The 23,026-nt window shown below is 35.2% G+C and overlaps 1 protein-coding gene across 1 annotated transcript in view; it reads right to left on the bottom strand.

Moving 5' to 3' along the window:
• EYS (eyes shut homolog) overlaps positions 1–23,026 on the bottom strand; it is a 530,119-nt gene that overhangs the window by 446,673 nt on the left and 60,420 nt on the right. Inside the window, exons 7-9 of the mRNA XM_072035108.1 lie at positions 8,095–8,266; positions 7,479–7,557; positions 366–565 (exon numbers count right to left, since the gene is read on the bottom strand). Of these exons, the coding sequence (XP_071891209.1) occupies positions 366–565; positions 7,479–7,557; positions 8,095–8,266 (451 nt within the window). The remainder of the gene's footprint in view (positions 1–365; positions 566–7,478; positions 7,558–8,094; positions 8,267–23,026) is intronic.

Below are 23,026 nucleotides of genomic sequence, written 5' to 3'. Positions count from 1 at the left end.
GATGATATTGCAGAAGATAACTAGAAGATAAAAATAAAGGGCCTGATGTTAAACAATGAATGGCTTAAAATAATATTTTTGAGCACCAGACTAAGCATTTGCATTAATTTTCTAAATTCTTAAGAGCTTCAATATTAAAAAGTGATGTTTTTCTGAGTTACAAGAAGTCTGAAGTGATATGTGGCCACATCAGCAAACTGCAATAATTAACTCTGATTATTTTATAACATTTTCAGTCTGCCAAGTCCCTTAAGTGGTATCAAATCCAATTGTGTTCTTAGAGTGCACAGAGCAACACTGCCCTGAAATCTTAGCCAATCGATGTTTATTAACTACAGCAGTTAAATGGCAGTATTCTTACTAACCTGCAGTGAAAAGTTCTTCCAGGACCATCAGCACATACACCTCCATTGTGACACAAAACTGAGCTCAGCATAGATTCACTGCAAACATCAATATCAACTTCACAGAACTTGCCAGTGTATCCACTCAAGCAAATGCAAACAAATGCATTAACCAAATCTTGACAAGAACCTCCATTAATGCAGGGAACAGATTCACATTCCTGAGGAGAGAAACAACAATGCATTGACTACACAGCTTTAAAGCACATTATTTATTCATTCACGTCTACAGCAAGTGCAAGAAACTGAGTCTGGAGATTAGGAAAGGAATAATAGCCTTTTTAATGTCTGATATGCAAGAAGCTCAAATTTTGGTCAATTTTTGTTTATATAGAGATGATTTGATTACTGCTTATACGCACTCTTGAAACTATGCTTGCTCCTCCTGATTAATCTTGCAAGTATGTGATTCCTACTCATGATTCCTTTTAAAATTTAAAACTAAAAAAAAAAATAATAAAATTTTAAAGAATGCTTTTAAGTTGTATTTCGTACAATTGCTCCTTCTTCTGAGTTTTTAAAGTGCAATCACAGTGAAAAAAGCTACCTTAGTAAGATAATTCTGGACAGAATAAATAACTTGTACTAACCAATGTATACGAGCCCCATTCTACCAAATACTTATTGATAAATGCTAACTTTTTGATTATCAATTATTGCATAATATTGTAAACAAGAACATGTAGAAGTGTTTATGTGTTCACATAATAACAATTCCCTCTGATAAAATTAACATGGAAGTCATCAAATTCAAAACAAGAAAACTAGCCACAAATTACCATTTCTGTAAAATTAGATGGGAGTGTAGTTTGTGTGATTTCCAGTGCAAATATGTGGTCTTACCCTTGAGCATATAAACCTACTTTTTGCCTATATCCGAAAGAAGTTTTATTTTGCTGCTGCCACCCAAATAGTACAGCTAAACCCAGTATTTTAAAAGGGAATTTATTCTCACAGTACTTAAACTTGAGAAGGTTTGATTTTTTAAGGATATCCAAGGGCACTTAGATTTCCTGCAGTTATTGCAGTTGCTTTGACAGAATGTAAATTCAGATACCCACAGGGAATTGTGAGAAAACAACTTATTTCCCTATAAGTTCTCCAGCTGGGTATATATAGGATGATTTATTAGTAAGCTTTACATAAACTAATTGAATTATACATCCCATAGGAAAGTTGGGGATAGTTTTATAGACTGCCAGAACTTCTGAGTCTGAAGTAGCCTTTTGCAATGTTAATTGAATTTGTTGTTGGCAAACATAAGTCATCTTTGTTTTGTTTATACAAAAATCACAATTCACAGTTCAAACTTTCTGGCTTTTTTCTATTCCACTAATTTATTTTAGTCTTCTTAATTTGTATTTACTTATACTGCTCTCTACTTCTATTTTTTTGTCTTTGCTCATTAGCAGAATATATTAATAATCTATCAATTAATGGACCGATGATTTAACTAATTATAATTAAAAAGATGTAATTCAAAAAATAGCAAAATCATCATCAAAAGTTACTAAGTATAATTTCAAAGCTCAAACAAATGTTCACAGCCTTGGCTCAGTATGCCATCAGAGTCACATCAAGTTACAAACTTACTGTAAGACCTTTTTGTTTTCTTCTGTGGAATCTATTTTTCTTGTAAAATCTTATAAAACTGCCCACAGTAATTAGTTTTTACAGTAGCATAAAAAGCACATAGTTTAGTAGATGGGATTACAGTGGAAATCTTCTGGGTTTCTGTTTGTTATAATACATTACACACCTTGGCAAGCATGTCAACAATTTCACTTCTGACTTCCTTTGGAAATCTTGGGTTAATGCCATTTGCTCAGGATGACTCACGTATGCCTTGCTTATGTATTCTGCTTGGTAGTTCCTGAGTACTTGCTTCAAATTCAGCTAGAAAGTGTCAGGTGTGGGAACCTCCCTAGCATCTTCAGTAGTAAGGACCATTCCAAAGAATTCAATGAGCTTCTTTGTGCTATGACCTTATGCTGTTTGAGTGCCTATCTTTAGCTTTTGCCTCAGGCAATCTCACCAGTTCCCAACCTGGCTTCCTGGCTTTGATAAATGTAAAGAGCTTTTTACAAGAATATTCTTTAACAAGGGACATTTTAATTTATTTTTCAGGTTTTTGAACTTTCATCTAACATTTAAACTAATGTCTTATGAACTTCTCTGTTTTCCTCATTTGGGCAAGCTTTCTGTTTGTTAAAATACGAGTTAAAACCCCTGTGGCAGCCTTCTTAAGTTTCCCATTAATTCATTCAGGGGTTTTAGACCACTTTGTGTTTTTGAATTGTGAAACACATTTTAGCTGGGCTTTTAACGCATTATTTGTTAATAGCCCCTAGGCTGCTTGTAGGTTTCTTGTGGATTTAGTTTTCTCCTCTTAAATCACCTGATAATTACATGCCTCATTTCTACAGAGTCTCCTTTCCTGAAGTCGAATGTCCCTCTGCTGTATTTATTTGGCATGCACTCTCATACTACATTCATATACCTAACTCTGCCACAGTCACTAATAGACAGCAGCTCTGTCATTAACATGTCTTGAGTAAGATATTCGTCTTTTCAGAAGCATACTGCACATTAGTTCCATTCATATTTAAAAAAAAATGTCACTCTTCAACAGTTCTCTTTTATACCTGTCAGCATTTCCTAAGTGTCTAGTTTCAAGACTCCCCTATAACAATTTTTATTTTCATTCAATAACCTGATTCCATAATGATAAAGGTGCAATCCATTCTTGTCCAAGTTCCTCCAATTTCAAAAGGTTTTCCATTTTCAAATGTCTTTGAGTTTCTTCCGTCTGCACCATCATATTACTCCTGTACTGGGGCCAAATCTCCATCTGTCTCAGGTCTCATGCGGAACTGGCAGCCTTTTAACAAAAGCTAGAAGCATGTCCCAGACTTCAGTTTGCTGCTCAGCCTGAATTTAAAGATTTAGTAGCACCCTTCCTACACTTTTCTCCATTACTGGTTTTCAACACAGGCCACAGGTCTCAGATCCTTCCCGAAGTAATGTCTCTACACATACTGATGATTTATATCCAAGGCTTCTAGCTGCCTATGTATCTACTATTTGAACAGTCCTATTTTTTTAACATACTTTCTGTTCCTAGAACTTCCTCGATGCAAGAGTATACTGTGATATAAACTAACAGACTTTCCTTATGTAAGAGATCAGATATCTGCCTGTCAGAGAAGGTCCTAAGGCTTCTGTAGTCTATAGAAGCAGAGGGTTTTTATTACTTTGGAGGCAAAACAACTCTGCAATATTCTTGTAGGTCTCATCCATTTCTCTACTTCTCCATTACTCTTTACTGTTCTAGTTTCTATTCTGTATTCCTCTATTACATCTCCATTTAAGAGAATCACCAGTTCAGCCTCTCTTACATTAAGAGAAGAGATCTATTACATTATGTTAGCTCCTTTGAAGAAACTACTTACCTTACTCAACCCTTTTTTATACTAATTAGCAATAACTAGAAAATACTAAATAGTGTAATGAAGTCCAACACATGCACACACTGTAACATTCAGCTTGTGGAGGCTTCTCCCTATGTTCAGCAACAGTTGTCCTACAAGTACATGCTACGCACATACAAAGAGATCTGAGGAGGCAATCCTCCTCTCTGGCCTACCTATGGTTAGATGGTTAAGAACCAGTCATTAGCCAGTGGAGTATGGACTCACTAATGAAATGCAGATCTCTCAAAATCAGCTGAACAGCTCTGTAGATTTCACTCAGTATTCACATTTCTGTTGACTGTAAGTACACAGACAACTAGCTTTCACAAAGACACCTCAAGTTAGGCAAGCTGAATCCTACTGTTCTTCCCAACTCCAAATCACACATAATTAATAGCTGTCAAGTCTCATGTCTTCTGTGCAATCTGGCAAGTCCTAGTGAATAATTGCTTATCTGCTTGGACTGTCAGAATACTGCTCTGTGTCTCCACATGAAAATCAGCTGTGGTGTCTCTGTATACAAAATCAGTTGTTTTTCCTGATTTCCCTATTTTTTTCTATCTTTTATGAAAACAGAGAAAAAAGATTAGAAAAGTCAGACAAAAGAAAGCAATTCTAGGATGTAGTCCTCACTCCCACCCATCTGTTCTAACTGAATAATCCATTTCTTTTCCCAGATAGTCTGATCACAACCTTTTACCAGATAAAAGCAAGAGCACCTACACACTGCATATCCTACTGTGTAAGGACACAAAACACTTTTTCTTACCCTTTCTGACAGCATGAGACAGCATTATGACCATGCATTAGCTAAGGATGGAAGAAACACAATTGCCAATGACTGTCACTACCACAAAGCAGCCAAAATAAATTAGAAAGGATGTGTATCAATAATAGTCTAGTATTAGCCATCTGTTTACCTCTGTTGGTAGATTTTTCTCTTTCTTGCATGAATTCTGTGCAACAAAAAATAACGACAACTATAATAGAAATGGAAGTTCCTACATCCATACTACACATTTCATATGCAAAGGTTAGAGGTTGTAAGTTATAAAGTGTTTATTTTTTTCATGAGGTGTTAGACAATCTGAGAAAGCCTTGAAGTGCATTTCCTTGTGAACTATATTTCAAACATATGTAAAGGATAAAAAAAATCCAAGAGGAAAAATACCCTATTATCTCTAAGGAAATATATATAAAAACACAAACATATGGGCTGTTTTAATCAGCTTACTTGCTAATCGCACCTGGCTGCCTGATGCCCACTCATCCGCTCTCTCATTCCCATTCCTAAATGGGACAGGTAGAGAAAATAACATGAAAAACATCATGGGTTGAAGATAAAGACAAGGAGATCACTTATCAATTACTATCATAAGCAAAACTAACTCAGCTTGGAGAAAATATTTAACTTGCTGCCAATTAGAGTAAGATGGTGAGGAAAAAAAAAACAAAACAACCGAGTAGCATGCAGGAAACGAGGCGGGGTATGTTTCCCTCAGGGCTTGTCCACCTTCTGTGATGTGGGGTCCTCCACAGGACTGCAGTGTGGGTATCTGCTTCAGAGTGGTCCCCTCCATGGGCTTTAGGGAAATAACTGTTCCACCGTAACCCTCTCCATAGGCTGCTCTACTCTGGCACCTGGAGCACCTCGAGCACCTCCTCCTCTTTCTATAATCTTGGTGTTCTCAGGATCATTTCTCTTTTTTTTTTTTTTCATCACTCTCTCTGCTGCACTGCTACTTTTACACTTTTAAATTGTATTTCTACAGATGTGTCACCAGCTTGGCTGATGGGCTCATATGTGTCCTGCGGTGGATCCACTGGAGCTGGCTAGAACCATCTGCGTCATTCACAGGGCAGCAGCCCCTGGCTTCTGCCACAGACACCACATCTGCAGCCCCCCCAAAAGTAAAACCTTGCTACCTACACTCAATAGAGTTGCATATACCTTAATACAAAGATATACATCAGGAGAAGAAAATAGAATTTACATATTTATTCCTGATTGCTCTTTTTCAAACAAAGAATCTGGCTGATGTTAATCCAGAGAAAAAATATTTTAGAGCACCATTCTAGCATCATTATCTAGATGTGTACACCCCTACAGAGTCAGAAAGCCTTGTTGATCTCTGTAAGACTTGGATAGGCATGATATATGTCTGAGCAGGATGAATGCAGTATTAGAGCCTTTAAAAATATGACACCTGCAGCACAGTCTAATCTGGGAAGCACAGTGCATGCAAATAGAATGAAGCCATCACTCTGACAGACTTATCTGTCAAATGTATATGTATATTGTTTCTTCCTCTGAATTTCTAATCTATACATTTTCAAACATCTCAGTATGAAATGTGGATATCTTTTGAATATGATTTTATGCAGTTGTCTACAGGTCATTTAATGTCTTATTCTCTCAAAATGGAGGAAAGCTTAAATTATGGATGTTGCCAGAGAAAATATTACCCAAGAGTATGCCGTATTAGGATTGGCAAGAACTGATAATCATATAGATCTGCAATATCATTATCACAATGCACACTCTGCTGAACTGAATTACTTATTTTTTCGTTCTATAATGGAAGTTGGAAGATAGCATTCCAGCTACACTTACTCCTGGTGTGACACTGCCATGCATTTTCAACAGGAAAGTTATAGACCACACTTCCTTCATGTAATATAGGGCATTTTAGTTGTCTGATACTTTTTAGCTGTATTTAACATGAATGGTCCCTACATGGATAAATAAGCTAAAAAAAAAAATGTTTAGATGACATTTTCGGATATATTTTTAGCAATTCAGAAGCACAATTTTAAAAGTCAGATAGCCCAAAAGGGAGGCAGTCCTCAAGACAGACTTTCCTGCAAGAAGAAATACATTCAAAATGTCCAGATACCGTAATCTGATTAAACTCCGTTTGGCACAAAACCTGAAAAAGTCCGAATTAATGTAATACTTCCTCCAAACTACAGCCAACTTTCTAAGTGCTGTTCATTGTTACACCAGATGCAAAGATCTTCTACAAACTTGTTTGCTGACCAGTGGAATCTTCGTGGCACAGACATGAATATACACTTACCTTCCTCATGATAACTCAAATACATTCTTTCCCTTAACATGAGGAAACAGGTAATGTATTTTATATGCCATTTTTTTATATCATGGAATTCTATAATTATATGGAACTTGAAATCCTAAACATAAGTCATGCCAACTTTCAGTATAGAAAATTGCATCTTGGGCTTTAATATTTAACTATACAGTTAAGCTACAGCACATGGGCTTAGCAATGTAAGATAGTTTTATATTACCATACCAAACTGAAAGTATAAATTATTTTCAGAGAATGCTGGCTTAGTTTGCTGTGGCTTTTCAGATTTATTACTCACAGTTTAAAGTTCTTTAGACATTTTCTCAATTTTCTTTTAAATGCAGTTTCATTTGAGTAACAATAATGAGCTTTTCAGAATGGATTTGAAACAACTGAATTTGTCATGCATTTTCAATATACTGACACATTCAGAAGTTATATTATAAAAGTGAGTTTCAAGTGGCATATTACCCTTTCCCCTATAATTAAAGTAAGATTTGATGACTTACATTAATATTTATCTCACATCTTGTGCTGGTCCATCCTGCTTCACAGGAGCATTGATATCCATCAATGAGATCTATACATCTGAAATACAAAACAGTATTATTCAGATGAAGCTATCTAATTATAGGTTCAGCATTTACAGTACCATTCTATACATTTTGAATTAGCGGTCTGATGCAAACTTCTGAAATCCATGGAATTTTTCATTAGTTTTCCTAGTTACAGTTTCAAATGTGCCTATTATTGGTGCTAAGGGGTGTGCCTATTATTGGTGCATATTATGAGAATCATATTAGAAGACCCCTTCCGATTTCAACCTGTTGGATGTAATAGATAAAGATTTGCTTTTAAGTATATTAAAGTCTAATTAATCCACATTTACTGAAAACCAGTTTATGATAATGAACACAAGTGAAAGAGGGACTAAGACAATTTTACAGTGTATTACATTAGCTTTAACAGGCAACATCTGTCATCTTTAAGTGTGATTGTACTCTTATTTTATGGAAGAAAATAATTTAAAAAGTATTTATCACCCTTCTTATGTCATTAAATCTTAAATATTACTATTTAAGTACATTATCTTGGAGATAATAATAATTAAATAAAAATAGCCACCTTCCATGAAGACAAGGATCTGGCAAGCATTCATTAACATTTATCTCGCAGTTTGTTCCAATGAAACCTCTCCTACAGTGACATGTATAGGAACCGATGTCATCGATGCAACTTCCATTGTTTAGGCAAGGAACAGAAATACATTCATCTATATTTGCTTCACATCTATCACCTGTGTAAAAAACATAACAGTTACAACTAAGCTCTGAATTCTAAACTCAAAGCAACTAACAGTTTATCTATTCATATGGTATATTCCAGATAAACTGTTTTTATTCACATACATTGTTTCATACATTGTTTTATTCACATTCATTATATTCATCAAGAAAGAGTATCACACTGGAATTAATTATAGGTGCAAATGCCAGAAAGAGTGGTTATAATGTAACACGTTACTTCAATAACGTCTGTAATTGTGGCAAGGCAAGAAGGCTGTGAGGGTCAACTTGCAAGCAGAATAATTAAGTGGAGAAACAAAGTTCAAGAGGATTTTTTTTGTACACAGTTATTAGAAAGATGAATAGCACAGGTTTCCCATAAGAGAAATGCAGAATTAAAATGATATATGTCTTGGTAGCGATCTAACTATAGTATTTATTTTCTCAAACTGTAATTAGAATTCAAGGGCTTTTGGTAAACAATGTTAGACATAAAATTATTTGAAACCTTTATGATGATATCCATTATGGAAGATGGCGGTAAGTTTTTCTGCTTGTTTTCCTGCAAATTAGTGCCACCCAACTTCCATCTGAACCTCTCAAAGTACTTTATGAAGTACTAATTGACAATCAACACATCTCTAGGGATATGTAACCTTGTGTTAGCAAGATCACTATCCCGATTTTTAGGGTGTGTGGGTCAGGTGTACTGTGTGGGAGAGAAGAAGAATGCTTAATGCAAAAAGTCATCTGCCAGAGCACATGAGTCCTGAAGCCAGAAGTTAAATCAATTCCTCTGGCTCTCCATTTCACAAAACACCTGTATTTACTTAAGTACCTCAGTCTCTACTCAAAAGAGCAACTGCTACTTCATAGTGAATAGTGAATGAAAAGCTCCTATAGCCTTTTCTCATTACTGTGCACCCCAACTGCTGGCAGTTTTTTTTTTTTTTAAAAAGAAAATAATCTATAGCAAGGAAGAAGCAGAGATGCACTAACCTTTTTGTGGTCTATGTGTGAGTATTTAGCAAAAGATCAAAAACAGGAGTTCACAGTACATCTGTTCACGCAGCTACAAATAGTGTCTTTAAGATCATGGGAAATGTTTTTGCTTAGTAAAGATTTTAGAGTAATATTCATGTTAATATGAATGTTAGCTATTTACAAGTATTGTACATGTTTGAGTTAACAGTTTTTTTCACAATATACACTCAGCTTCTTAAAACAAAAGGAATGAAGTAACATCCCAGGATATATTTAAAAGTCTGCAGCCACAGCCCCAGGAGCCTTAGAGCACTGCTATTGTGCAGTAGTAGAAAGTACCGAAGCAACTGGACTTGGCAGGTATCCTCAGGTAAATGATCACTCTGAGAGAGGCTGCGGTACATTTCTGTGTTTGAGCAGATCTTGGTGCAGTGGTACTTGCAATATGCTATGCTCTGTGCTGGTACAAATTAGAGGGTAATTCTCTGACATGTTCATCCTCCACCGCATGCAAGCATTCAGCAAAAAGCAGCTCTGGATACTCTTGCTCATTTCCAGTGTCAGATTCTCTGGCCAGTAGTATCTTACTTGAATTTAATACATATAAGAACTTAAAACTCTCAAAAAAATGGTGTTTTGTGAATACACTTCCAAAATCTAACTTCAAGAACAGAGAAGTCTAGTTTATGTATTCTACTACAGAAGATTTAAAATACCAGACATTTTTCCCTGTAAGTTGGCATTAGGAAAGACAATTCTTAATCTGCTTTTAACAAGCAATACTTGGAAAGCACTGGCAGGAAGGATGGTAGTACTACACAATAATATACCATGACTTTACTTCATTTGCTGAATTTACTGAATTTAAATATTTTTGGTAAACAAGCAATTCCAATTTTTGCTCTCATAACCAGCAGCATTGTCACTTTATCATGTTCATATTCCCAATCTTTTCAAAGCTGCTGATAAGAAATGGTATTAGCTTCCTAAGGAAAAAGAAAAAAGAAAAAAAAAAAGTCTGTTCTCCTATGAAATCTTATTGAATTTTTAATATACAAAATCAGAGGGAGGACTTATAATGAAGTGGGTAGTATTTAAGTGTACAGACCACTACTATTTTTTGCACTACACGCTCTTACAAAAACAATAGCAGTTATCTTTGGAAACTCATTTTAATAATAATCATGGTACTGAGTAGGTCCAAATCTGTATTTCACGGGTTAAAATTCTCAGTTCAAATTTACTAATTTGGTTTTGATAATGAGATTTGTGAAAGCATTAATCATAGCAGACATTAGATTTGGTGTTCTTAGGAACTTTAAGGCAGACATTTCTGATCTTAAAAAAACAACAACAACCAAAAAAAAAAAAACAGCATCCTAGAATAGTTCTGTTCAATAGCTGTTTATTACTCAAATAATAATTTATTACTCAAAATAGTTTGCTTCATAAATAACCTAAGGTCATTCATTCATACTGCTGACATTTACTGTTGCTATCTTCTATCCTCTCCTTAGGGGTAACATATTCACTGAAGGAAAATAAACCTGACATCAAATAGTTTAAAAAAATAATATTTTGCTAATAAGATACTTCAATATTAGTTCAGAAATATACCAGTAGCAGATTTCTAAATCACCTAGGTACATTTGATTTGCCTATTATCAACCTGTTAGAAAGCTGTTTGAGATAGATGGTTGAAACCTTTCATTTGAAGTTGACACATTGATAGACTGATTCTGAAAGACAGATAAAGGGTTAAAGGTTCATCCTTCATAATACTTCCATATTCAGATGTGCTTCCATTACAGCATAATCTATTCAAAAAGAAAAAAAGTTATAGCTCCTTTAGATGATTAACATCTTGAAATTGAATAGATTCTGTTACGTTATTCTGCTCCTGATCTACCTTTATTTATGCTACATTGATCTACTACCACAATGCCATTGAATTAATTTTTGCTTGAACAGCTCAATGAATGCAATGGCAATGTAGTGAAAATCCATTACTTGATTGTGAGAAAAAAAGACCCAGTGCATAATTTAATGTGTTAATAAATGATTAGAAAAATTATGTTTCAAAAGACAAGATGTACTGGGAAAAAAACATACTTTTAATCTTCCTTTCATTCCTATAACTTGCAGTTACAACCTTAGATAGTTTTGAAAACAGGAATCATTGCACTGTTCCTTTTATTTTAAACTATTTGCATACTCAGAATTACCAAACTGTGAAGAAATATTCAACATGTATATTATATGAAGAGATTTTCCTTTCCTATATCATATTTGAAAGTTCATCCTAGATGTAACTTAATATATTTATTAGAAATAATAATGAAAGAGAACATGCCAGTACGAGGCCACAGAATGGCAATCAAATCTGCAACTCTTAGAAGCATTCATTAGGTTAATTCCATTATACTGCACCAACAGTTGTTTGGTTGAATATGAGACAATGAAAAATTGTGATCAAACTGCCAAATTAGAACTAGCCATACTTATTAACACCAAGAAATGTTTCTCTGTTATATGGTCTTTTGTCTTTTGGAAAAGCTTGCAGACCTACTCTCAGACAATCAAGTAAAATATTCATAATGAATTAATGAAAAGAAACAACTCAAGAGTAACTACATAAATTGAAGAAAATAACTATATTATTCTAGACAAGTTGTTTATGCACAATGAAAAACTTATATAATTATTTTTTTCCTATATACACAATTTTGTTGAAACTAGAGCTGACATAATTTATCAACCCACTCCTAAACTTCTATGGGACAGAGAAGGAAAGAGCAGAATTCAGATACTACGTTGTTAGGGAAGTCAGTCTAATACATCCCCACTAATGTTAACTAATTAAAAATTAAGAAGATAGTTTAAGGTGTCTATATTCCTTTTATAATGCATAAAGAGAAAAACCATTGTCAACGGGTGACCTGTATCATCTGTCTCAGACAGCACTTATCTTGAATTACCTAGAGGTGGCAATGAGTGCACAATGAAACCAAATGGGAGAGTTGGACTAGCTGTTTAGTTTTTAGAGAACTAAAATTCTAGGAAATTAAGCCTGATCCTATTCTCAGCTGTAAGCATCATTATGCATGCAGTGCAGCTTGCTCCACATTTTGCACATTTTCTTTTTTTGTGTGTGTGTTTGTTGTGTATAGGGGTTTTTGGAATATCAGGATGAGCCCTTACATAATATTTCATTAAACGAAGCTTTGTTTCTCAGTCTCAGTTCTCCCACACCTTTGAGTACACAGCACAAACTTCACAGTCATCTTCCTTCGTGTCTGCCCCAATACTGTGATACACTGTACAGCGCCTTTCAGGCTGACCTCAAGACAATGCTAGGCTGCAAGTGGTCTGTAGGGGTATCTCAAGTACAGGCATCAAAATTCCTGAAGTATACATGAACCAATGTTCAGGCTCGGAATATGTGAGGCATGGGTTGTTCAAGCTCATTACTTTCAACTTTGTTGCTGTTGTTTTAGATTCTTTGGAATCCAACAACATAATCACTGCATTTTCTTAATGACTCTTTCTACTCTACAGAGAAATAATTGCATTTGAAATGTCTATTAATAGAAAAAGGAGAAATATTTTGAAGGGCTGAGTTGGACTGTACATAATTTTTATTTTTTTTTAAAGTGCTTTATCCAGACAAATTCACATAAAAAATAAAATAAAATAAAATAAAATAAAATAAAATAAAATAAAATAAAATAAAATAAAATAACAGGTAAAAATCAGTGATTAAGTGCCACTGATGAAAATCTGGTTATCAGACAAAAACGATAAAAAATGCCTATTACTCTCCAATGAATTTTTTCACTGTGGGAAAAAAATACAAGGGAAGCTACAGAACTCTAACTTTGTGCTTAAGGTTTTTTTTAAAAAACAGGTATCATGAGATGTAATTAAGATTAGAGTATGCCAAGAAAGAGTAAATCTGATGGAAGGAACAAAAATGCCTTCTACTGCTATCTCCATATTCTGCCCTTACTAGGAAAGCTTTAGCATTATTAATAGGCAAAATGGATTTTATATTCTTCCTAGTGCTGATGTTTTACACATGGAGTACAAGTCCATTTTGTGTTTTCCATCCTGAAAGGAATTTGTGAGATTTGTTGTGAATACAGACTATAATCATTACAGTGATTACTAGTACAACAGGATTAAAGGTGAAAATGAGTATTTCTCACATAGGAAAGATAATTAAATAAACATTAAAGAAAGTTATTTTGAAGAATTAGTTCTAACAAAGAGAACAATTCATAAATAGTAGGAGCTAGTTCAAATGTTCCTGCTAAAGTGCACTCATAGAAAATATATTTGATAGTTTTTATAAAACATAATTTATATTCACATGCTAAAATTTCTCTCGAGTTCAGCACCTATATGCTAACATTGTCTGAACAAATTAGGCCAAATATGTCCCTGGCATTAATCCCTTAGCTTCACTAGAGGAATCCCTTCCATTCCGAATAGACATTATCATGCAGCTATTTCCAAGAGCAATATGTACTAAATTTGTGAAATGTCACTTTGTAGACACAGAAAGGTTAGTAATCATTCATAACTTACACAGTCTGTCGTCCTCTTTCAATGTTGACTGTCATTTAATTTGAAACCTGCCTTCTTTTCAATTCTTGTTGGAAGTATGAAAACTTTAGTAAAAATCTTCTTGCTGTAGTATAAACATCCAAATATTCTGCGAAAGTTGGTGTGAGAGACAGGCTACAATACCACAGAACTAATATTTGACTTACAACATTGCCTGCAAGTTCTGCTTCTTAGCTATGATTGTGCCAGGTGTGTTCAGGCACACTGGGATGAAGCTCTTGGAGCTCTGCTTTACAGATTGTACTACAATGCCTCCACTCACACACAAAAAGGGAAAATTACCCCATACATGCCACATTTGGGTGATTTTTGATACTAATGGTAACCTAGGGACTCCCCAAGGTGTCAGTGTGCTGCAGATGGCAAGGAAATGGCATAGATGTCACAACACAAGAGTATGGAGCAGTAACAGTAACACTACAAAAGGGAGACAGCCCTTCTCCTCCTGCTCCTTCACATTCATCAAGGATCAAAGATTGTCTGATATCTTAATAAAGAAAACTCAACAACCTTATTCCAATGCCTTTTGTATCTTCAACACACTTTGCTAACTGGAGATGCCTCTCCCTTTCATGTTTCTTGCACCTTGCTTGCAGCATTCCTTATCTACATCCTAATGAAGAGATTATCACATCTTCCATCTACACTTTCATGTTTTCAGCTGTAAACCCAAGTAAGAAAATACCCTTTTCTGTCTTCAAGGATTTTCCCACCAACTTCTCAACCAAATTAGAATCTTTCCATCTTCTGATCACTGGGTATTTAGTCTCAGCCCTCTGATTAAAAATAAATAAATAAATAATTTTTGCATTCCTTATCCCAGAAACACATTCCCCCAATATCCAATTGATTTTTTACGAACTGCAGTGTACTCAACTGAAAAATCAGATACTAGACTAGATCCTGTAAGCATTTCAGGATAGTAAAGCTGAAGTGACTGTGATCTTCTAAGTACTTCTTTGAAAACTGTCCTAGCTGCAGAACTTGAGCTTTTCAAGACCATCTGCCTTTCAACAGAATAGGGCTGCAAGCTGACATTGTGAACATAATGGACCATACAATAAACACCACTGACTTACATGCAATCTCTGTCAAGCAGAAGCATTTCCCAAGCCCACATCCTAGTACTAACTGCCTTAATGCTTTTCTGTGTATTTTTGCATTTTGACTATAACTTATGACTGATGTGCTCATGACCTGAAAATCCAAGTTTTGTAGTCTATGCAAGTTTCTATTTCACTTAAAACCATTCGACTTTTTGGCTTCATTACTTTAAGATGCTTTTTTAGTTCCTTTATACAGCATGAACATAAATTTGCAAAGGTTCAATTTCTTAGACAGTAAAGAACATTTTTAGAAAAAAATCCTGTGATCATCTCCAGATTCTCTGTCCTGGTAACTAACCTTGGCATTTTCATAACCTTTTGTACTCAGATGTTGTGGCTGTGTGTTACATTTCTGAGAGTAAAAATATTTTCATTTTTGAAACAATAGCATATATCCTGGTTTGTTTTCTTCATATTAGACATGTAAGAAGACATATAAAAGAATATACAAATACACCCCAAAATTTATATACTAAAAATATTTGATTTTTGGGGCTACAAACTGAGGAAGATGCTAACTTATAGACCTGTTCAGTTCTTTTTTTTTTTTTTTATGAGATGGTAACGAGATTTGAGTGCTGTTTCAGGAGATCAAAAATTTAGGTTTTTGCTGTTTCAAGAGATCAAAAATTTAGGTTATTGATTTATAGTAAATGGCTGTGTTTTAGTGCAGAGAAGAGGAAGAAAAACAAAATCTTGTACATAAATAAAGCCAAAAACGTACTACTAGGAAAAGAAAAACAAATGCATGCGAAGAAACAATTGGCTGCTGAGGGCACACCTGAAAACTGAATGGGATGGTAAACTAGCACACTATACTAATTTACATATGATGTTGAAAAAGATGTAAAGAAACAGCTCTTCACCAAGAGGGTGGCTGTGCCCTGGAACAGGCTCCCCAGTGAGTGGGTCACAGCACTGAGCCTTCTGGAATTCAAAAAGCATTTGGACAATGTGCTCAGTTTGATTTTTGGGTGGTCCTGTGTGGAGACATGATGATGATCCGTGTGGGCCCCTTCCAACTCAGGAAATTCTATGATTCTACAGTCAAGAACAACTGTGCTTTGCTTTTTTTTTTTTTTTTTCCTTTTTTTTTCACTCAGTTGTGGATTCCAACCCAATACCCCCCTTTTTTTTTTCTTTCTTATCCACCTGTCTTTATCTCAACTTACAAGTTTCGCAAGTTTTGCCCTTCTGATTCTCTTCCCCTCATCCAGCTGGGGATGAAGAAGTAAATGAGTGGCTGTGTGGTGCTTAGCTTCCTACTGGGGTTAAACCACAACAAACTGTAAACAATTATAAATCATCAACAGAAGTTGTGAAAGGACATTAGAATACAGTACTTAACATTGGTAGTTATTCCAGCTTTCAAGATCTTATTCTGGACAGAGATAGGAAACATATTCAAATATCTTCTCCTTCTTGACCATGATCAAGAATTATCAGTGTTCATTCTTAGCTTTTTGCAGAAGGGAAAAAAATAACAAAAGAACAAGAAAGTAATAGAGAGAAAAAAGATACATCAGCTGAGTTATCTGAGATCAAAAGCAATGTGAAGACAAACTGGTATAGGGAAATTTATATTTTATAGCATTAAATAATTAAAGCAAGAACAAGCTGGGATGAGTACTAGGTGGAAAATTCAGATATTTTACCAATTATAGGAAGATGCTGAAGATAGATTTTGAAACAGTATGATCTGATGTTAAAGCACCTATAATTTCTACCAGCTATAATTTTATTCCCACTGCTTTTTAAATAGTTGCTGTAATAAATACATTTACTAAATACACATGTAAGTACAAAACCACATTGCAAAATAAATGCTTTAGTCTCCTTGGAAGACATTTTCCAGCAGAAAGTCTTCCATCTCCAATCCAACAAATTAACTTTTGATACCATATACACCAATCATCATATTCTAAAACCACTATCTAACAAATCTAAAACACATTTCATCTTAAAATTAGTAGCTGACAGCGAAGAACTAATGCTCATTGTGTCACAGGGACATTAATTTTGTGAACGGCACAATGTGTTTTCAACATCATTTTTGTATTGCCTCATCCACCCCATTTTGAGTAAATAAACTGTAACAAACATTTTCTATGTTTGCTGCAAGAAAAACTAGCACTGATAAGGCTGCTGAGCCTGATTTTGTTGATGTCATCTTAAGGAAGATTTAGTATAGCTTAGTGACTAATACCAGAGATTTAGATTTTCTATTTCTGTTGTATTTTGTTGTGTTAGTAATAGATTTATTTCAGGGATTTGTTAATAGATTTATTTCAGGGAATTATTTCACCTTCCTTACATTGAGTGAAGTTAAATTGCTGCTGACTGCAGAAAATTTGCATGGTTGCAAACTATTTCTATTTTAGACAAATTTGATATCCATTAAGGGTGGAAAAGTGAAAAGAACTTTACGGGATAATATTAGACAACAGGAAACACCATAATTAATATTAATACAGATTAATTGCTTGGTCTGAAACATTTAAGACATTATTTGTTCTGTTAAATATCAACTTCAGATCTGAGATAATCAGGCATGGTGTTTGAAGACTATATATATACATTTAATTTTAACGTGAATGAACAAAACACATAGATTAAATACAAACTGGCAGCATACACTGCCTGGTTATTTAGCTATCTGAACTCCAGACCGGAGCATCAGGAGAAGCAATCTACCTCAGGCAACTCCTTCTTGGCTTTTTGTACTGCCTAGACAGAGAGACCATCAGGGCAAGCATCTGATCTTAGTGATCTGAACACCTACTTTTCAGTAGAAAAAAAGGAAAAAAAGCCCGACACCTTGCTCCTATCCCCAGCCCCAGGTACACCAAGGGCTGCTGTTCACCAGGCCGTGGCTGCTGGTGGTGGTGAGATGGATGCCCACAGCTAGAGCCAAAGCAGGGCTTCAGCATCCACTGGGCTCTGGTACAGAGCTTGAACCAGCAAAACCCAGCTCAGGCCATGGCCAGGCTGAGCACCTGCACTGCCAGCTCAGCAGAAAGCTGGGACCTCCTCCAGAAAGGGCAGAAATCATACTTATTGCACTACAAAACGACTAAAAAATAGCTGGACCTAAAGATACCACAATTGAGAATTAAGATTCAGTTCATATATAACAAACAGAAAGGGATAGAGAACAAGATAAATCTGCAGACAGTACAAGTAAAATCTCTTAATTCTTGTCTCAATTGGAAACATTATGGCACATAGAAAACATCATGAGCAAAATGTCACAGTTGTCAATATTGCTAGAGTAGGTCACACTGTAGATGAGCAGGATGCAAATATCAATTCAATATTTATGACATTTTAAAATGATTTTAAGAACATGGGTTTTCGTACCAACAATCCCTTTACTAAAATTAACGAAAAACTTTTAAAACTAAAAGGTAACTAAAAAAAATGTAACCGTAAGACTGAAATTTCTAAGAAGCAAAGCGTCTGTCATTAGAACTAATACAGTTCAATATGGGGAAAAAAATCCATAGTGAACTGTATTAGTGTACTGTATTGCATATATACTGTATCTAGTTGTGTATGTATAACTCATATAAACAGACACATACAGTCTTACAGAGAAATACCCATGTTTGCAGGCACTGTTTACAAGCCATCTTAATTTTAACACTGTAACACAAAATACAGCACAAAATAAAACTAAGTAATGGAAAATTGGAGAGCTTTGCCATCTATGTGATAAAGGTATCAAAAAAGGACTTTCACTCTGAAACAATAAGAGTATAGTTTGGTGTAAAAGAAATTATATTCACATTTATTTCCTTATCACTCTGTAACGTGAATGCCTCCAGAATATACTAATATTACAAATATTATTACAGCTTTTGATTTTCATCTCTACTAGGCTTATTTTATGCAGTCTGTTAATATTCCTATTAAAATCTGAAGTACTTACATGTTTTCAGACTCAGGTGAAAATAAAAGAGTACACATTAAGGCTAAAAACTCAATGTGTCTTTCTCTTCTTGGGACACAAGGAATCACAGTCACTACTACTAACGGAATGTAATATTCACATTACAGTTTAAATGTACCATCAGGAATGAGAACAATGCTGTCCTTGGAGGCTCTCCAGACCTAACAAGACAAAGCCCTGAGCTCCTTGGTCTGACCCCATGGCTAACACTCTTTCAGGAAGAGTTTGGGCTAAAGAGCTCACAAGGTCTCTTCCAGCCTAAATTGTTCTTATTCAAGAATGAAACTGCTCCAGTAACCTGACCTGGAAGCTTGGTCAACAGCAAAATGCATGGGATCAAAAGTATGTAATGGGTCATGGAAACAGATGACAATGCAGTGAGAATTTGAGCACAGTTGTATGCTAAATTACTTGTGAAATGCATCAATTTCATTGCAGGCTTATCATTTTCAAACTTACTATGTGCTTTAATAATACTACCTGGTCAATTTCAGCTCCCCTCAAAAATCCCAGAAGAAAGTAAATGAAGAAGGTAGGCTACTTTTATTCCTTTTGAGATAGGTGCTAATCATACACTGAGACTCCATGCAGGCAACCAGGAAGTACAGATCCTCGGAAACAATAACAGGAAATAATCTCAAGCACTGTCAAGAAAATGTAGTATTTAAAAAATAGGTATGCCTTGAGTAGTGTATTTGGACAATGAAATTTGGTTCATTTAAGTACTGCAGAACACCTTTGTGACATCTTATGTCAAATGAGATTTTTGCAATTCAGAACTGAATTTTAGGGTGACTGAAGGGAAGTAAAACAGATCCAAGTCATGTAATGAGTGAGACCCAGAGAGCTGCTACTTATCTGAAACCTACTGAGATTAAGACAGTTTGCTGGCAAAGACAGCTTTAAAGAACCTAACAGATCCATGAAGCTATCACTGCCATGCTGTTCAGAAACATGAAGAAGCACAACTTCGCAGTAACTGTTCTAACACACAGCACATTGAGTTCTGCTAAGTGAAACACTCAGTAGTCATTGCTTTAGTTATTTATTGCTGTGACTGATTGAAACATCCACAAACTTTTAAATTATGTATTTTTTTTTTTATCTAAACTCTTCCCAGTCACGGCATTTTCTGAGTTCCAAGCAAAAAGAAAAAAAACACAACACCATCACAAATCACTATTAAGATACTATTTCCTTTGTAACATCTTATAGAAATATTATAATAATCTAATATAGTAGATTTAGACTTTAAGTACATTTACAACTTATAGAAAGCTCAAAGACATATTGCAGAATCACAGAAGAATAGACACATTGTAATGCATAATGTTCCTCTGTGGTGTCAGCATTAAAGCTGCTTAAAAGTTCCTTTTTTCATAGTATCTGTAGCAGAGCAATTTATGTGGAAATTGAGATTTCAATCCCCTGGGCCTTGCTAACTCTTACAGAATAGAAACTCCTTTAGCACATTCGGAGTAGTATACTTGAATACATTCAAAGACCCCTGCAAAGTTAGACTTGCTGAGAAGTACAGCAACTTCCCTAGCTAGGAGTAACAGCTGTATTACCGTACAGATCAATCTCAACAGCTGCATCAGGATTTTTCAAATTTATTTTGGGCATAATGCAAAGCACTGATTTTGGCTCCAGAAACCCTAGATAATTTAAATTCTCACCTAATAGCCTACCATAACAGATAAGATATGATCATTTGACCACAAGCTCTCAGATATTCTCACTGCATAGGACTAGCCCTTAAATTGTGCATCTCAAGCAGCTCCAAAAATTTTCAGGGGAGGAAAATTATCTGCTTCATCTCCTTTATCCTGAAACACTGATTGGATAGATTATATTATTGTAAGATAAATTAAGATATGATTTTCACTTTGTTTAGCTGGGGACATCACTAATCCCACAGATTATACATAACTTTCTAAAAGAACCTCTTAGACGTAGACAAGCAAAATTTGGGCTCAGACATGGAACTAAGTTATGGAAGGTCAGGCCTCAGCAAAAGGCTTCATCATTACAGTTAAGCTAATTTAAATGACCTTGCACTTGTTGAGGAATAAGGTTCATGCACGGATACGTACTTGCAAAAGGTGCCATGTAACAAGTTATTTCTGTACTAACTAGTAGCATATCAGCAAGTACATTTAAGTATTCTACTTGGCAGCCTCAGCAAAATCCTTAACTTTGAGGCAACCAACCTTTCCATGAAATCCACAAGGGAGGAAAGGTACCCAAGGACTTTAGAAGCCTGTAAAATGAGGAAGGAGCACATGTCTAGGTAGTATAATGAAGTAGTGTTATAGTCCCTATGAAATATGTGCAAAGCAGTAGCTCTGGAAGGTCAAAAGCACTTTAGCCATGTTAGTATGGCATTATATCTGGCTTTACTGCCATGCCTCTCAAGAGAATAAATTAGATGGGCTGACACCATGCTGATGTAGTTAATTTTTTTTTACATTCAGTCTAGCTGGGAAATCTTGACCTGTGATGTACATACAGTATGTTCATTTTTGTCAGCTAAATTAATCTAAGCCATCACCTCCCCCTGTTTTCACTAAAGAATTATAAAACTATTTCCAAGTATTTCTAAATCTGCTTGATATGTAGCAATAATGTTTAAGATAAACTGACAGAATACACACATGGCATATACTGTACTGAATATTTTTTATTGAAAATCTTTTTTTTTTCCTACTTAGTATAAATAATTAATAATTGATACACCAGCTACAGACAGACAATATGGGAGAGAAGGCATGACCATAATCTTACATTATGTGTAAGAATCAGATCCAAGACTTTGTTCTGGTCAATATGTTGTGATGTACGAAAAAACAGTATTTCGTGCAGAGGTGATTCCGAACTCTTTAATAATACTGTTGCTGCAGTCAGTGGCCTCTACAAAGGTGCAGCAAACATGGATAAAAATCTGAGATAATCAAATTGAGATTTTCTCAAAGTCAATGATTGCTTTAGGCAGCAGGTACAATGAAAAATGGGTGTAGGTCCTAAAATGTACATGACTGCATGAGCACAGTGTCCTTCTTATGAGTATAATGTGGTGCCTTCTACATAGATAGTTTTCATAAATAAAACATTGCTTCTCTTCAGCAGTCAAAAATAAGAAGCAGAGATTGTTCTATTCCTCTTTTACTCGTATGAATTGAGGAAGAAGATGGTTCTGTTTGAAGATCAATAGTAACTAACTATACAGCACATTGATGAAAGTGCCTTAGAATTACTATACAAAATACATAGACAAATTGTACAGTAATGAGCATGAAGAACAAACACTTCACTTTTAGATATTTATTGCCAAAAGACAAGGATTTTCTTCCCTAAAGGCAGAGATCTGTAACCCAAAACAATTATATTTTACTAAGCAAGGAAAGTGTACTGTCATCCAAGTTTCTAATCACCAGATTCAATCTGTATACACAGCAAGAGTTGCTGCTGCCAAGCACTCATTATGAATGGACTGTAGCATCACATATTTAGAACATAATCCGTAGAAAAAAGTAGGTAGTTATTGACTTTATCTCCTTAATGACCTTAAGGAGTCTCCTTAAGAGTTTGCATGCACTATAGAGACTTTGTTCCTTATAATTGGGATTCTCAGCTGTTCAGTAACTTCCCTGCTTTGAAACTGAAAATATGGACCAGTCTATCTTCCCCTTCTGCTGAAGCTGTGACTATAAGACTTGGAATAAAATTGTCAAAAGGTGAGAACCCCAAACTGGCTTTGTGTGGCTAAAAGTTGGACACTAATTTAACCATGGGTGCCTGGTTTCCATTCTGGACCAAAGAACACAGACCACTGGGCCAAGCATACAAAGCCTTGTATCAACTCATATAATTCAATACCTGATGGGTGGCATCTGAGGATGCTGAGAAAACTGGCTTATAACCTTGGAAAGCTGCTTTCTGTTGTCTGAAAGTTTATGGAAATTGGGGAAGGTTCTGAAAAGCCATAGAAACTGGGGGAGATCACCAGGGGAAGGACAAACATGGCACTCATTTCTGCTCCAAATTCCCATGTTGCATCTCAGTTGGGTGTTCCCTATTCATCCTTGCCATGCGTTCTC

Source organism: Anas platyrhynchos, chromosome 3 (genome assembly GCF_047663525.1).
Source record: "Anas platyrhynchos isolate ZD024472 breed Pekin duck chromosome 3, IASCAAS_PekinDuck_T2T, whole genome shotgun sequence".
Classification (NCBI taxonomy): Eukaryota; Metazoa; Chordata; class Aves; order Anseriformes; family Anatidae; genus Anas; species Anas platyrhynchos.
This window is presented reverse-complemented; position numbering and strand designations above follow the sequence as displayed.